Genomic DNA, 18014 nt, shown 5'->3' on the forward strand with positions numbered 1-18014 from the left:
ATTGCCATAGCAGCAACTGTTATTTCACCAAGGAGCAAGCTAACATCTTACTGTCACTCGATAGCATGTGTTAGCTTGAACTCGTGAAAATTATTTTCATATGTGCACACTTTTTGATAGTGCTAATCTCTTAATAAAATATAATTAAATAGGTTTTTCAAAAGTATCTCTGTTTTGTACACAAAGGTTCCCATTGTGCTTTTTAACAATATAAAAGAATGATATGCTATTTCCAAGATGACAGGTTTTCTTTCTGTTTTGTCCTATCTACCTTTGCACCAACTTAAACAGAATGAAAATGAAAATCAAGGGGAAGTTGAAGAACAGATCCTGAAAGAAAAGGAATTGGATAGAAAACCTGATGATGTTGCTCCTGATCTTCTCTCCAATGAAAGGTATACAAGAATGTGTGTTTTTTCAGTGGAAAGTGAATTTAAAATAGTTGTTTTAATGTTAGAGTTTTTATTTGTCCTTATTTTTAAACTAATACTGTTATTTTATTAGTACGTCATACTGTGTATGTAAAGAATTACTAAATTTCAGTCATTAAATAGACAAACTTTTTAAAAAATCTTTTCTTTCTAAAATAATTTTGGTTTGATATTGATCATGTATTTAACTCAGTAAATGGAAAAGGTATTTTGTTATTGAAAATTCCTTGATTAGTTATATTCTGCTCACATGCAGTTGTATATCTATCTCTTTTCATTTACTGCATAACAGGTGAGAACTTTTAATCCACATTCTGGTTTTATTAAGGCATAAATTAATGCTCTAATGTTAACAAAATTTCCCCTTAATCTGATATTGTAGAAGTTAATATAAAAAATGTTAAGCTTTAAATGAAAATAGTTACCCCACATTAATACTAGGATTTTAAGCACATATTTTAATACTTGCTTTGTTCAAATGAAAATAATTTCTTTAACCTTACATTAAAACTAATATCTACTAACTTAATTTCCTCCTTTTCCAATTTCTGTGACTGTCAACCCTCTGTGTCCTCCTAACCTCCTTCCTCAGCTTGCATGGAGGAATTTGGCCCCTAAGATTTTGGCTTCCCCATTGGATCATCAGTATGGAACACAATCAGTATGGAACTCAAACAAGAAAGACAGTGTATGAAATTTAGAGTTACCACAGCAATATAAAATAAACAGTGTGTTTATTTTATATTATTTATTTCAAATTGGTATTTTTTTTAAATTACATAGTGTTTATTTTTAGGAATTTTTATAGTGAGTGCTAATAATTGAATATTCATATTTCTTTTTACCTTTGTATTAATTTTAATAATTTTTTTACATAGAAATAAATTCCAATTATTCTAGTCCTGGGGTGTTTTGGCCTTAAAATACCTCATGAAAAGTAAAAACTTTTGACTTACTTCCTACTGACTAAATTAAATTAACTATAGTTTTATTTTTAATATCTTTACTTAAGCAGAGAACTTGATCTAAGTGCAAAAATAGAACTCTTTCACTTGACAAGTCCTGAAAGAGAACTCCATTTATTACCTTGTCTTAAAATAATTATGTCATGTGCCTGGGAAGATAGATATCCTTTAACCCGATTGTCGGTGACTCCCACAATGTGAAGTTGAGAAAACTCTCTTAAATCAATGGACCTTTATGATGAAAATTTCTCTTACTTTGTTTACATATATTAGATTTAAAAAATTCCTACTGTAATACCTTTATTGAATTAAGCTGTTATATAAGAGAGCTGTTTAATAATTCAGAATATTAACAACATAATCTTCCGGTCACCACTTATGGAAATATATTTCTTGACATTGAAAGATGTTTTTGTTAAATAAGCAGCGTACAAAAACATTTTGTGCAGTATAATGCCATGTTTGTTTTTAAATTTTATGTGTTCTGAGAAAGACTAAGGGATTGGGAAAGTCTAAACAGGATAGGCATTAAAGTTTTACCAGTGATTATCTCTAAGTGCTAAGATATTTTGGTAGGTGGTTAGCAATATATTCTTAATTTTTATAAAGAGGTATGCACCACTGTATTGTTGAAAATAGATTCTTCATTTACTGACTAAAATGTGTGTGTCATATACAATTTAAGGGATTTCTGTCTATGGAGCAAACACATTAAAAAACAGCCTCTGACACTCTTTCTGGTATTGGCAGATAGTGAAATTACACAACAGGTGTCTGCCTATTTTTGTAATTTAATCTGTACTACCCTTCATTTTTTAATGATTTTGTTTTATTAAGGTAATATGGTTCAGAAATAGAGTCCTACCTCTTTAGGTGTATGTTACATTCCATTCCTACCACCAGGGCATCCTTAGTCCTCCACCATTCTACACTTTTAAAAACAACTTTTCACATATCTTTATAATTTCTTCTAATCAGGAAACTATACTAGCTTAAAACTTTACTTATGTGATTTCTTTTAGGTCAGTTAAGGGGTACACGTTTTAAAATGTTATAGTTCACTGATTGACCAAAATTTTTAGAAGAAAATAAATTTTATAATATAACTATACATCAGAAACAAAAGGCACTTCATTGTAGGTGCTAGTGTATATTGTTTTGATAGAGAAGATCACATATTTTATTTGAGTCAAATTTGTAGTGCATTTTTTAGTGGGATATAACAAAGTGTTCACTTTTAAGACACTAAGAATTGTAATAAATGTTTCTTTATCTATACAGGTATGCACTCCAGAAAGCTAATAATAGACTCCTGAAAATCCTCTTGGAAGTTGTAAAGACAACAGCAGCGGTTGAAGAAACAATTGGTCGCCATGTCCTTGGTATTCTTGATAGATCCAATAAGGGCCAGTCATCTGTCAGTTTGATTTGGAGGTCAGAAGCAGAGGTACCTCTTAAGTCATGTGTCCGTGAGGAACACACAGCAGGTAATAGTTTTATATATTGTTGAACTATTTTGATTTTCTTTAGTTAATCTTGTTGAGTTCATGCCACTTTTCTATATATTGAAAATACAGGAAAGATTATAAAAGTATTTTCTAATTTAAAGATTGTCAAAAGCACTACTCTCAAACCATTATTATATAGCACTTGCCAGGTGGATATCTGAGCGTTGTCATCATATATTCTCAGTTACTATTGTGCTATATAAATCATCAGTAAATGAAAAATTTACACCACCACTCAGTTCTCTTCCCAATATCTATGAGTTCTGGACAACACCTTGAAATTATCTATAAATTAAGGAAAGGTTAGAAATAAAACACACGAGTTAGACATCCATTTCACATATTGTTCAGGTAGTTAGAAGAAAGTCTTTATAAGAAACCTGAGATTCGGTCTTTGGACTGTCCTCTAGGCCCTTTCTTCCATTTGGAAAAGCCGTTTGAAGTATGACAGAATGTATGTGGATGTAGAGAGTACATCTGGACTTGACTTAGCCATCTTCCTAAATGTCTCCCAATTGTGTGGGCTGAGCTCACCTTTGAATTTCTTGCTTTCACATTGTTGACTTTCAGTCTCTTGTTTAATTCAATTTCTTGTTCCTTGTTAAAGAGGGAATCAGGAAATCAAAAAGGGGGAAAGTTTTTGTCAGACTGAGAAAGGTAATGTCTGGAATTTTATATTAGAAGATTGAAACACTCTATTGCCAGATACTTCTTTCCCAATTAGAGCTGTTTTCAAATGCCAGTTTATGTGTTTTTTTGTGCACCTTCTGTTTGCTGAGTTTAATGTGGACAAGTGAAAAGAAATTACTCTATTTACAGAAGGTTTTCCTAATTGCAGTTAGGCCAGTGGTATATTTCTAAGTGCAAGAAAATCTTAATTTGGAATTTTAAATAAAATAATTGTAAAAACAGTCCAACTGAAAGATAATTTTTAATAAACTGCTTGTAGTGAAATAAATATACACTTTAAAATTTCCTTCTAAATTTATCTTAAATTTTGTAGAAATATTTTTCAATTCAGCTTCACTATTATAGCAAATGCTATTTTTTTTTCTTCATATGATAATCTAGGTGTTTAGAAAAGAATTGGGTAATATTTTCTTAGTGTCACTGTAAAACCTTTATTATACTTTGCTTTTTTAAAAAAGCAATTATTTCATAAGTCAGTTTTACTTAACCACATGGTTGTATTTTACTATCCTCCTAAGCCCTCAACCATATTAACTCTTATATTCTGGAGATTGTTATATAAATTACAAAAACATATTGTGTTTCTTTTTATTGTTAGCAGTTCTTTGGTTGGTTGGTGAAGTATTCAACTACAGCATTTTCTAGTGTGTATTAGAGATGTCTGTGTCCCATTTTAGGATATCCAATGATATGATACCTTTTCAATTGTAAGCAGTTTTAGTTTGGTTCCATAAACATTTATTGAACAATTTCTTTACTCTCTCTGCTTTATAGCAATTCAGAGTCTAATGAGGGAGGCGTTGAAATTCCAATACAAGGCAAGATAAAATCACATTATTTAAAATTTTACTTCAAGCCATTTTGCTTTTAATCAGTTGAACCTTTTTTTTCCCTTGACACTGAAAAGTTAATACAGTATACAGAATAATATAACGGAGATAAAAATTTTGGTGGAATTAGCATCATTGGTTATAATGTCATTTTCCTTTTATTTATTTGGTTTTGAATGTGTTTGTGTTTGGCAATATTCTGCTAGTCTTACTAATGAAATTCTGATGACACTATTATTTGGGGACTGGTGATCTGTTTTGTATCTGGAGGGAAATATGAATTAATAAAATTATAATTTTAAACCGAATTTTCTTATATACTTGGGAGAAAAAGCTGGTTTTAAAATATGTTCTATATGTTACTTTTTTCCTGAATTTTAATGAAGGCTTTATCAAAAAACTAAAACTCTTAAAATATATTTTAAAATGATAAATGTTTAAAAATGTATTTTATATATTTAATATAACAAGAAGTCCAGTAAATCCGATTATGAAACAGTTTTTGCTTCTCTGTTTTCATATGTGACTGTTGTTGGTAGTAGCACTTATAATCTATTTTCAGCCTTCAAGTCTGAACATGCTTAGATATTAAACATGTATGAACTTGTTAACTCTCTAAAAAAATGAGGTAATTGATTTGCTAATGTTTGCTTCCTCATGAGTAACTTAGCTTATGAAACTGAAAGGAAATTTTGAGACACTGTGAAATGATTTGAACTTGAGTGGATATTGGACTAGTTAAAAAAAAAAATGAGTTCCTATAGAGGCTTTCAGAAAATATTTCCTGTAGGACTGTACTGTGATGATTCAATAATAGAATACTTGTGATTGGAAGCCATGAACTGAATCTTATTTGCTGCAGTTGTTTCTTAGGGACAGTGTGAGGTTGTAAGAAACCATGCTGGATTAATAATCAGAAGATCGTTTATTCTTGTTCTGGCTTGCTATAAACAAAATTTCTTTGTTCACTAGGACTTCAGTTCACTTTACTCATGTCAAGTTCAAGAATCAGACTAGAGTAAATGGTTTCCAGTTGGAACCTTAGAGATCTTCAGAGGGCATTTGTTGTAGGAAATGTGCTGTCATGTTACACACCCTCTTTAATCTAAGCAGTTTATTGCCATCTATATGAAATTAACATGGTGAATCTTAGTCTCGATCCCATACATCTTATATGTTCAACACTATTTACTAAGGCAATTGAAGTACCCTTTTAATGAGTCTACAATTTGTCTTGTGATTCACAGAGTTGATTTTCTCTTCATACTCAAAAAATTATTTACCTCCCTGTTATTTGTAACAAAACCTCCAGTGTTCCTATAAACTTGTAAGAACATTTACAACTTGGATCCAGTCTGCTTTCTTACTACCTTCTTTCAGCTCTCTCTCTTACCTCATCCTCGCTTCTCCATGTAGTTTCACCCTATAAAGCCTTGACTTCCTATCATATTAGACTATTTTTCCTCAGATTTGTCAAATTTTCTGTATCTATTAGTTTCACAAGAATTTCACTGGACATTCTCATTATCCATTAATGCCTATAAACAAAGAAATTTTGTTTACAGCAAGCCAGAACAAGAATAAATGATCTTCTGATTATTAATCCAGCATGGTTTCTTACAACCTCACACTGTCCCTAAGAAACAACTGCAGCAAATAAGATTCAGCTCATGGCTTCCAATCACAAGTATTCTATTATTGAATCATCACAGTACAGAAAGACAGAATTACTTTCTCAGATAAAGATGCATGTATAATATAGGTTATCTTCAGCTTTTTAAAACACAATTATGAAATGTTAATATTTCTTCCATAACTTCTTCAAAATTTCATTTTTTCTAGACTATTTTATTTAGTGAATTTGTTGTATTTGTTATACTGTACTTCATCTGAATTCATTTTGAATTGCAAAATGTTTTTGAACTGATGAGTATTAATCCTTTTTATGAAGACATTCAATTTTGAATACATACAATAATATAAGTAAATACTGGTCAAGTTAAGTTTTTTGTAATTTTGGGGATAAAAATACAGTGAAAATTATATTTTCTATTACATTTAAATTAAACTGTTATACTAAGAATTTTTTTTTTAAAGATTTATTTATTGTGCATACAGAACTGGGGTACAGGCCAGAGGCTCAGGGGTGGTGAGAGGCTTCACCAGAGACAGAGTGGGGAACAGAACAGGCAGATCAATGAAGTACACTGCTGAGGGGAGCAGCGGGCGGGCCAGGAGAGGTCTGCCACGCCATGTGGTCACCTCCGGGGCAGGCGGGAATCGAACTCATGTGGAAGCGGCTTTAGATTCTCAGTGCTGTGCTTTAACCCGCTGCGCCACCAAGGAGGGCCCTTAAGAATTTTGTTTTTGAAGATTTATTTATTTGTACATACAGAACTGGGGTACAGGCCAGAGGCTTAGGGGCAGCGAGAGGCTTCACCAGAGATAGAGTGGGGAGCAGAACAGACAGATCAACGGAGTACACTGCTGAGGGGAGCAGCGGGCGGGTCAGAGAGGTCTGCCACACCATGTGGTCACCTCCGGGACAGGCGGGAATCGAACTCATGCAGAAGTGGCTTTAGCTTCTTAGTGCTGTGCTTTAACCCGCTGCGCCACCAGGGAAGGCTATACTAAGAATTTTATAAACCTATGTAATAGCACACATTTAAAATTATTCCCTACAATTCAGGGTTGGGTTATTCAGCCAGTATAACTTGTATAGAGGAGGTATTTAGTGAATACTAAATTGTGTTGGATACAGATCTTGTGTCTGAAACTACTTCTGATGTCATTATTACATGAGATTGAGAGACCTATGTACAGCTACTTTATTTTTTTAAAGCTTTACTTTTTTTATACATACAAGAACTGGGTGTAGGCTGAGGTATGGGGGATGAGAGAATTCCCTAGAGACAGAGTAGGGGGTAGGACAGGTGGATCCACTGAAATACACTGGTGTGGGGAACGGCAGGCAAGACAGGAAAGGTCTGCTGCACTATGTGGTTCACTTACCTGGGCAGGAATCAAACTCATGCCCAGTGGCTGGTGATTGCTTATTAGTGCTGAGACTTTAATCCCTGTGACATGAGGGAGGCCTGACACAGCTACTTTAGCAAGATACTTTAATCCGTAGCGCTTTTCTCCTAAGTGATTGTATCAATTCACTATATTTTGAAAATTAAAATTTTCTCTGCTTTTGTGAACTTTATGTAATTACTGTTAAGAAATATATACTACATATAATAAAAAATAGATAATTCTTCTCCAGGAAATTTCCACTGTTGAGTTGTAGTATGCTGCCATTGCTGAGTACTGTGTTTCAGGTCAGTGATACATGGCCTATGTTTTTATTTCAGTTTAGAGAAGATACTTCCAAGCCTTTCTTATGCCCATAAAAACTCAATTTCCTTTATATAAGAAATAAGAATAATCTGGATCCATGAGCCCATAGTTAAATTTAGAACTGTTCATCAGTCTAACCTCCTCCCTGTTAATCCCTTACAAAAGTAGTAAGCTGCCGAGTGATTTTAATTCCTTTTTTATTGTGTAGCCAGTGCTGGTAATGCTGCCCCCTGTAATGTAATGCCCAAACATCAAGTGATATACTCTAGACACAATAATGCTCTTTTTCTGTCTTTCTTTATACCTGGAACATACCATAGCACAATGTTTGTCTTTTGTTTTTATTTTTACTTTCTTTTCATACAGTTGTTTATGAACATTTGCTGATTGCATTGTATATAGTGCCCTCGATGATAGGGACCAGATCTTGCCAGCTCTGTGTCTCCAGTCCTAAGTAAACCCTGTATATTGGGCACTTAGTAAATATCTGTTCTTGAAGAAGAAAATGTCAAACAGCCCAGACATTAATTTCTGCAAAGCCAATTGACTTAGCATTATCCTCTCATTCTTGCACCTGCTTATCAGATATTATATTCTGTGTTTGCCATTTTGTTGTTGTTGCAGTGTTGTTACCAAAAGATTCTATAGTTTCATTATTACAACTTTTGATTTGATTTGTAAATACTTACTGTAATTATTAGATGTACTTGATTTTTCCCTTATAATACTATTATTCTAGTTACAGACGACTCTATATCCTCTTATTCTGGAAGTGACATGCCAAGAAATGATAGTAGCATGTGGTCAAAAGTAGCAGAAGAAGGAACAGAACTGTCACAACGGCTTGTGAGGAGTGGTTTTGCTGGAAGTGAAATAGACCCTGAAAATGAAGAACTTATGCTGAATATCAGTTCTCGGTTACAAGCAGCAGTTGAAAAACTCCTAGAAGCCATAAGTGAAACTAATAGCCAGGTAATCTCCTTGTATTACTAATATGTACTTAGTGTGAATTAGGTTTTGTTTGTTTCTTTCTTTTTAAACATTTTTGTTTATTTATACACCTAGAACTGGGGTACAAGCCGGAGTTGGGGGTTGGTGAGGGGATTCACAAGAGACAAGAATGACAGATAGGCCGAAATACACTGCTGAGGGGAGCAGTGATCGGGTCAGGAGAGGTCTGTCACGCCATGTGGATCGTCCCCTGGCCGAGGATCAAACTCGTACTTCAGTAACTGCAGTAGGTTCATAGTGCTGTGCTTTAACCTGTTGTGCCACCAGGGAGGGCCCACTATCTGCAGTGCTTTAAAAGAAATAAAACAACCTTATGTATTGAAAAATGTTTAGCTTCAAGCAACTGTAGACTCATAACTTGTATAATCAAGATTGTGCTTCACTTTTATTAACTTATAAAGCTGTTATTATTAACACTTTCATTGATATATCTTTATTCAGAATATCTTTATTCAGAATATCCTACATCTATATGTATTTCAAGAAGTAGTGGAAAGTTGAAAGAATGTTTTGTTATTTCTAATGTCTGGCTTTCATTAATGTTGCTTTTTTCTCTCTTAGAAATCATTTTCTATATGGGGTATATTTTGTGTTTTAAAACCAGATTCACTTACTTTTAGAGTCTGCTAGTGACTAGACCATTTCTTTCATCATCTCTTGATTAGTGACCATTGAAATAATTTGTTAACTATTACTTAGTTAACAGCATTATCAATATATTTGTTTTTCCTCTTGGTAACATTATTGGCATTCAACAAAGGAGACATTATTCAAACAATATATTTTCAAATGAAATACTTGTACTCATAATCTTTAGATAATAATCCCAAGTAATCTTGCTTCAGAGTCCACGCTCTTTACTGCCACTTGTTCTGCCCTTTGAAAATGAAATGAATGAGTCACTCCCTGATCAGTCATGAATATTACAGACTTTGGAGGAAGGGGATTATTGATGACATTATAAGAAGAGTGTTAGTGGAGTAATTTAAATAACTTATTAAGTAATTTTATAACGTAACGAGAAAATTGTAAGCAAGGACTTAAAAGACAAATAGAACAAAGTAGGTATGTCAAAAAGAATTTGTGGCAGAAGATATAGCATATTAGTGTAAAACAGCATGATATGTATAAGGGCAGTGATAATTTGTATTGTAAATACCCAGGATAGAATGTAGGAAACTGATTGGAGCTGAACAAAGTGGAATGGGTAATGGTTAGATGTCAAAATCCTGTGGGCTAAGATAGGAGTTTTAACTTTATGCTGAAAGATGTGAAGAGTTACTGAAGTTCTTTTGACAAGAAGATAATTATATCAAATTTGTGAATTTAAAAATACAGACTTTATTTTTTTTTAAAGGTTTATTTATTTTTGCATACAGAACTAGGGTATAGGCCAGAGGCTCAGGGGCGGTGAGAGGCTTCACCAGAGACAGAGTGGGGAGCAGAACAGGCAGATCGATGAAGTACACTGCTGAGGGGAGCAGCGGGCGGGTCAGGAGAGGTCTGCCGCGCCGTGTGGTCACCTCCGGGGCAGGCAGGGATCGAACTCATGCGGAAGTGGCTTTAGCTTCTCAGTGCAGTGCTTTAACCCGCTGCGCCACCAGGGAGGGCCCCTAAAAATACAGACTTTACTTTTAAGAGCAATTTTAGTTTAATAGCCAATTGAGTGGAAAGTACAGAAGTATTGTATATATCTCCTGCCCCCACAGACACATATCTACCCCAAAATGAAAATCCTGCACCAGAGTGATACATTTGTTATAGTTGCTGGACCCTCATTAACCTGTCATTATCATCATAATTTACATTAAGGCTCACTTCTAGTGGTGTATAATCTGTGGGTTAGACAAGTATATAATGACTTACATTTCCCCACTGTAGTATCATTCAAAGTAGTATCACTGCCCTAAAAAATCTGTTGTGCTTTGCTTATACATCTCTTCCCTCCCCATTAATCCCTAACGACTAGTGATCTGTTTACTGTCACCATAGTTTTACCTTTATCAAAATGTCATTTATTTGGAATCAGACAGTCTTTAGCTTCTTTTTTAAAAAAGATTTATTTATTTATGCATACAGAGCTGGGGTACAACATTTTATATTGTCAGTGTTGGGTTTTGACCACTATGATATGTATAAAATGGTAGCTCACTGTTGTTTTAATTTGCACTTCCTTTCTGAAATGTTATGTAGAGCATCTTTTCATATATATAATTGCCATTTGTGTATGTCTTTCATAAGGTGTGGATCTCTTTTGCCTTGTATATTAGAGAGATTTCTCAGGCACCAGTATGATAGGTGGATATGGATCTACTAAGATGGTGAGGAAGGATGCTGAAGGTGGACAAAGAGAAGACACTTAGAACAATTCAAGTGAAAACTCTCTATGAGTAAGTTAAGGAGGAGAAAGTGATTTAGAAAAACTCAAGGAAGTTGAATTTGATAGACATTGTATGACTGACTGTGGCCTATAAGGAATAGGTGAGGAAACCGGGTATGAATCCTTGATCAACCAAGTTGCTAGATACTTTATTTACTGAAGAGTATGCAAAATAAGTAAATAATTTCTGACTTAGATAACCTTCAGTTTCAAATGCATGGAGGAGGGGCATCAAGTGAAAATATTTACTCAAATAGAGTTTGGGGAAAAAACAGAAATTGTCATGCCTTCTGAAGGCATTTGAAATCATGGTTTTAGAGAGTTAATTTTTGTGTGTGTTGGTCTTAGAATGTTGATGTTTAAAAAAGGTAAGATACTTAAAATAGATAAGTCTACAGAGATCAAGCATGGGAGATAAAAGGAAATCAAAAGAATGGTGTTATAAAAACCAAATGAGAGATTTTCCAAAAGTATCAGAAACAGAAATATGGATACTTAAGATATAGTATCTATTACTATTTTTTTTTTGTCAGTGGCTTTGTTAAGAAGAGATTCATTGAGTTTGTAGATGAACAATTCAGAACTCATAGAGTTGAAGAAGTAGAGCCAGTAACTTCACTTGTCCATGAAGAAAATAGGAAAACAGGATAGCACTACCTTAAGGAGAGTATTTTTTTTTTTTAAGATTTATTTATTTATGCTTACAGAATTGGGGTACAGGCCAGAGGTGTGGTGGGTGAAAGGATTCACCAGAGACAGAGTGGGGAGCAGAACAGTCAGATCTACTGAAATACACTGCTGAGGGGAGCAGCGGGCAGGTCAGGAGAGGTCTGCCACGCCATGTGGGTTGGCTCCCTGGCCAGGTATCAAACTCATGCTGCAGTGGCTTTGGAGAGCTTCATAATGTGGTTCTTTAATCTGTTGAGCCACCAGGAAGAGCCCTGTTTTGTTTATTTGTTATGGTAGGAATGATTCATATTAAGGAGCAATAGAGAAGTTGAAGATGCAGAACAGAGAGAGGCTTTGTGGAGTTAGATTCTTGGGTTAGGTAAGAATGAAATCCAGCATACCAAAGGGGAGATAGAACATGTGACTTTTCCATCAATGAGGCTTTACCTCCATTAAAATTGGAAAGAGGGATTATTGCAGTTGATTGTGAGTTTGTGATTGAGGTGAAGGACAAGTTGCATAGAAAAGATTCCATAGTCTAAGTAAATATTCTTGAATAGTCAAGATTTATTCTTTTTAATTGTTATATTTTAGTGATATGGTTTTTATACATTGTATAATTTTGGTGAGTTATATAATTAATCCTGTACTTAGTTGTAAGGTTTGTATACTACCTTAGGTTCCATGGGTGCACCCTGCCTTTAATAAAAAATTTAGTGCAGTTTCTTTATGAAGTATCAGGATTGTCTGCTTTAGAAGACAGATTTTATAATATCTGTCATAGCAATAGTTTACTATATCTTCATGTTTGATTTGTCTAGTGATTTGCCCAATTGTATGTCCAAAGTCATATAATGCATTTCTTAAAGATTTACTCTCATTGCCCAGACAGGCTACCATAAAACCAGGCTTTAAGAAAATGAAGAAAACAGGATAGCACGATCTTGAGGAGAGTATGTTTTGTTTGTTTTTTAAGGTAGGAGTAGATCCTATTGAGTAACAGTGGAAAAGTTGAAGATGCAGAACAGAGGGAAGCTTTGTAGAATCTGACTCCCTTTTGCATTTTCCTAGTGATTGGGATAGCTTTCATTATTATGAGGAAAAGTGCTTAGAGACTACCCTCAGGCCCTAGAAGGTTAGTCTCTCTAACATAGTATCAATTAATCTCTCTGCAATTTTTCAAAATGTTATCTTTGAGAGCATGGCTTCAGGTTCTTGATTCTTGTATCAGGAAGAAACAGAAGTCTTGTCATTAATTAACATTTTCCAGAATCTAGAGGTACTCTGATGTAAAGCCATTAGATTATTAATGACCAAGACATTCCCTTATATCCTGGAAGAAATTAATGAATACGGAATTTATTCATATAGAATGATTTTTATTAGAAGAACGGAACTGAAGGCACAGATTTCTATGTTTTCTCAAAAAAGGGACACTTTCCCTAAGAATAAAACAGGAAGAAAATTAAGATCTTATTTTCTCATTATTGTATTTTAGACAAAACTGTCATCAAACAGTTGAGACACACTTTGCCACTAGTTGTTGTCCCCATTGTGTTTACTAGGTAAAGGTTCTGCCATTGTTGTGTCTAGGATTTAGTCCCTCTACAAAATAATTTAGAGAAATTAATAAAATCTGAAAGAACAGAAATATCCCAATTTAAGGGCAATGTTTATGGAAAAGTAAGATTAAATAACTTGACACAGTATTAAAATAACAGCTGTTTAATTTGAGAAATGTAGCTCTGTGTCCCAAATTAATAGTATTTAAATATACATTAAGTTCTGGTCTAAAACTGGTAATAATAAACTAGTCCTAAAAGAGTATCCTTCTAAAAATCTGACTCATTTTACTTTAACTGATTTTATTGCCAAAGTTTTACATGCTTTCTAACATAGAAACAAAAACATAATAGAGTATAATTTTAATTACTGTAATTCAGAATCACCTACCTGAATTTTTTTTTGAGAAGTTTATTCATACAGAACTGGGGTACAAGCCAGAAGTTCAGGGGCAGTGAGAGGACTCACCAGCGATAGGCTGGGGAGCAGAACAGGCATATCGACAAAGTATACTGCTGAGGGGAGCAGTGGGCAGACCAGGGGAGGTCTGCTGCGCTGTGTGGGTCACCTCTGGGCAGGAATTGAACTCACACTGAAGCATTTACAGCACAGCGTCCCCACCTGTTGCACTACCAGGGAGGGCCTTGTCTATCTGAATATTAACCAATCTAATATATTGCTAGTAAATACTATAGTTAGAGCTATTTGCCCATATAGTCAGTCACCTTTACTACTGTTTTAAGTCTTTTATGGAAAAATAAAATGTAATCTTACTCTATTTTGGCTAATTTTTTTTTTAAAGATTATTTATTTGTGTATACAGAACTGGGGTACAGGCCAGAAGCTTAAGGGCGGCGAGAGGCTTCACCAGAGACAGAGCGGGGAACAGAACAGGCAGATCAACGAAGTACACTGCTGAGGGGAGCAGGGGGCGGGTCAGGAGAGGTCTGCCACGCCATGTGGTCACCTCCGGGGCAGGTGGGGATCGAACTCAAGCGGAAGCGGCTTTAGATTCTCAGTGCTGTGCTTTAACCCGCTGTGCCACCAGGGAGGGCCCTGTGGCTAATTTTTTAATCTTGATTTATGTTCATAAATACAAGGGATACTCCTTACTTACAAACTTTGTTTCACATGAGTAGTACCAAGTTTTACATGCTTCCAAAATAGGGAAAAATTGAATATAATGTGAAATATTTTAACTCAGAGTCACCTTTCTGAAGATGAATTAATCTAGCAAGTCATCTGTTAATCTCCTGTTAGTGAGAGCACTGTTTGCCCCATTATAAATCATTTTAATCTTCTGGGGTTTTTTAGGTTTGTTTTTTATGTTTTTCCATGTAGGTTGGTTCTTAGCTTGACCTAAATGTTCTATAAATAGGATGCTTTCTTGAGTACTGGTTTTATTTTTACTTCAGATAAGAGAAATTGGATACCAGTTTATCAAAACAAACTGTAGCTTGCAGAGGGAGCAGGAAAAGAGTGACAGGTATTTGATATGCTAAACATGGTTCCTACTAGTTCATAAAACTGAGCAGTTGAGTTATTGGTAGCCCAAATTAAGTTGTACCAAAGTTTAGGATTAGTCTTCCTCTTAGTACAGATATTAAGATAGTTTGAGAAACTAACTGGAGGGCTGATATAAAGAAACCATAGTAACCAAAAATTTATTATTGTTAGATCTAAGTTTAAAGAGGCAGCTGCCCATCCCAAACCATTTCCCTGTAGATTGTGTACTGTTGGAAGAAAACTCATTCCCTCTGCCCTAATCTATTTGCATATTGTTAAGTGTGTTAGTATTGGCTCATCCAAAAGGACTTTATGTAGTGAAAGTGACTAAAAATGGATTTATGCTAATATTACCTGCTTCCTTTAGTATGTTTTTCCATAGTAGATAAAGATTTCATGGATATTGGATATTTCATTGCTAGACAGGGAAAAAGCACCAAAATGAAACCCTTTTCATTTATTTTTAGAGTTTATTTTATTTATTTATGAATATAAGGGTTGGGGTTAGGCCAGAGGTGTAGGGATGGGGTGAGATTCACCGTGAGACAGAGTAGGGAGCAGAACAAGACTGACTGAATTACACTGCTGAGAGGAGTAGTGGGCCGGTGTGACAGGAGAGGTCTGCTGTGCCATGTGAGTTAGTTCCCCAGGTCCTGGATCCAACTCATGCTGCAGTGGCTGCCTGTAGCTTCATAGTGCTGAGACTTAATGCCTTGACCCACTAGAGAGACCACCCCCATCCCCTTTCATTTATTTACAAGAACTTTCATTGCTGAAGATTTTAAAATATTTTTCCCTTATAATTCACTCTATGAACAATTCAATGTGGGAATATTATAATTATACCTACAATTATATTTAGTTCTAGTGACTGTTCAAAAGAAAGAATATTTTTAGAGAAATGAAATGAAGTACTAGTTCAGTTTTCAAGAAATAATTAAGAATATTTAATATACTTGCAGAACTAACTGGTGTTGAAGACACAAATCCACTTGATTTCAAAATTATAAACTAAAAATTGTAATGGATTGAAAAACACTGGATTATCTAAGAAGCATTGTAGACTTGTCTAAACACCCTTTGAAGCCTGTTAGGCAGGCTTTTTTGTGGGTGTATTAATTCACATTCCACCTGTCACTGTACCTATAGGTAAAGACATTAAACCACACCCTCTGTTCTGACCTTTCCCTCAGGGGACACTGACTAGATTCTGGCTCAGTTTCAGAGCCTGTTTGAATAGCTCAGTTCGGAGGAGCTTTTACTTTTGAGTCCAGCAGCAAGAACAAGGGAAATAATGTTGCAACTATATTTCTGGAGACTGCTACTATGGAGATTTAAAACTTGACCTTCACTGCCAAGGTTCTACTTGGAAGACTTCCTTGTTTTCGGCACAGATTTGATACTAAAAGTAGTTTTATTCTCAGCTCATTTAGATATTTATATTTTCCTTCTTCCATTTCTTTAAGGATTTAGTTATTTTAGTTAAAAAGGTGTTTTGCTTGCTTTTACTTATTTTTTTGTGTGTGTATTTTTAATGAAGACTATATCTAGGGTTTTTTTGTTTTGTTTTGTTTTTAGATTTGTAGGGCTTTTTCTTTTGTTTTTCAGTTGTATGGATTCTATGATGTTTACGTAGTAGTACTAGAAAGAAACTTTTATTCTATGGTACATCTTTATAAGCTAAATAGAATTTTTAATATAGAGGAGAACTACTAAATGAGGAAAATTGGCAGCTTTGATTTCTAGGATGGATTCTTATAGGACTTACCTGGCAACTGTCAAACTCAATGGTTCTTGGTTGGAAGACCAAGATGAAGACATTTATGAGGTTGAATCTCGTGTGCCTTTACCCTATCCTTTTCCTTTATGTGAACATTTGGATGAAAGTAACTCAGTTATTGTTAATACTTCTATTTTTCATTTTCTTCATGAAAGAAATGGGCACATATTAAAACTTATTTCTAAAATCTCACTTCCAGCCCCACCTTATTCAGTAAGTATAAGAAATTTATTTTTTTTTAGTACCTTTAATATATACTTTTAGTTTTTTAGACATTTAGTTTCGAAAACTATGTAAAAAGAGAAACGAACTTTAAATGTTTATTTAAGGAATTGGAATAGAATCTGTTGTTTGATATGTAACTAGTCATTCAGTTTGGATGTATTGAAGGTCCTGAATTTGGCCTAAGAGCCTCAATTTAGCTATGTTTTTAATACTAGAAAGCAGAACAAGGTAATACTGAGTTCTCCCATGCCAAACAAGCTATTTTTAAAAATCCAGTTTGTCTTTTAAGAGTGTTGTTTTTATATTTCTCATGTCAATCCTCACTAGAAATGATATGATTATATTTGAATAGACATTGTGATACCTAAAACAGTTAAGTGAATTATTATGGAGCCAACTAAGAATTGTTTAAAATCATATGGCTATAATTTCAGACTGGGAAAAAGGAAACCTATATTCTAATTTTCAATTTTCTTGTTAATTCTCTAAAGGGCTTATTTTCAGTGGTTTTATATGCCTATCATCATGTGAGGAAATACCTTTTTTAGCTTTTTATGTGAAATATCTTTTATAAATATTGTTAGGGATACTTAACATAGTATTTCAAGTTCATTTGGCTCTAAAATGTGTTGTAAATGACTCACTACAAATTGTTTAATAACTCACTGCAAGTTATTTAGCACTTCTTTATGACTTTCATGGCTTTAACTACAATGTACTAGCTAATATTTAGCTAGCTGATAAATGGCTTTCAGAATAGCTTAGTTACCTCCCCTGAAACTTTCGTATTGAACTAAGAGACTGTTGATGCCTTACACATATTTTTAATGTAATAAGTGTCCTAACTTACTTGAAAATAACTGAATATGAAGTTTTTATGATTCATGTAATTTGGCATTATAGGTATATTGCTATTAGGAATAAGGCATATACCTTAACTGGATAGAAGAGTTTTAAAAGGGGCTTTTTTAAGTATAAAATGTTCAGATGAATATTTGAAGAGAATCTATTATCTCTGTTAGGGATAGGTTTCATTTGCTATAATATGGTTAAATTTGTGTGTATATTTACTATATTTGATTCCTCAAATTTTTCTATTTTATAATTAAAACTA

The 18014-nt window shown here is 34.1% G+C and overlaps 1 protein-coding gene across 1 annotated transcript in view; it reads left to right on the forward strand.

Annotated features, from left to right (window-relative positions):
* AKAP9 (A kinase (PRKA) anchor protein 9) overlaps positions 1-18014 on the forward strand; it is a 126290-nt gene that overhangs the window by 60600 nt on the left and 47676 nt on the right. The window contains exons 20-22 of the mRNA XM_012720920.1: positions 292-395; positions 2678-2883; positions 8506-8738. Coding sequence (XP_012576374.1) covers positions 292-395; positions 2678-2883; positions 8506-8738 — 543 coding nt within the window. The remainder of the gene's footprint in view (positions 1-291; positions 396-2677; positions 2884-8505; positions 8739-18014) is intronic.

Source organism: Condylura cristata, unplaced genomic scaffold (assembly GCF_000260355.1).
Source record: "Condylura cristata isolate star-nosed mole 26May11 unplaced genomic scaffold, ConCri1.0 scaffold00005, whole genome shotgun sequence".
Lineage (NCBI taxonomy): Eukaryota > Metazoa > Chordata > Mammalia > Eulipotyphla > Talpidae > Condylura > Condylura cristata.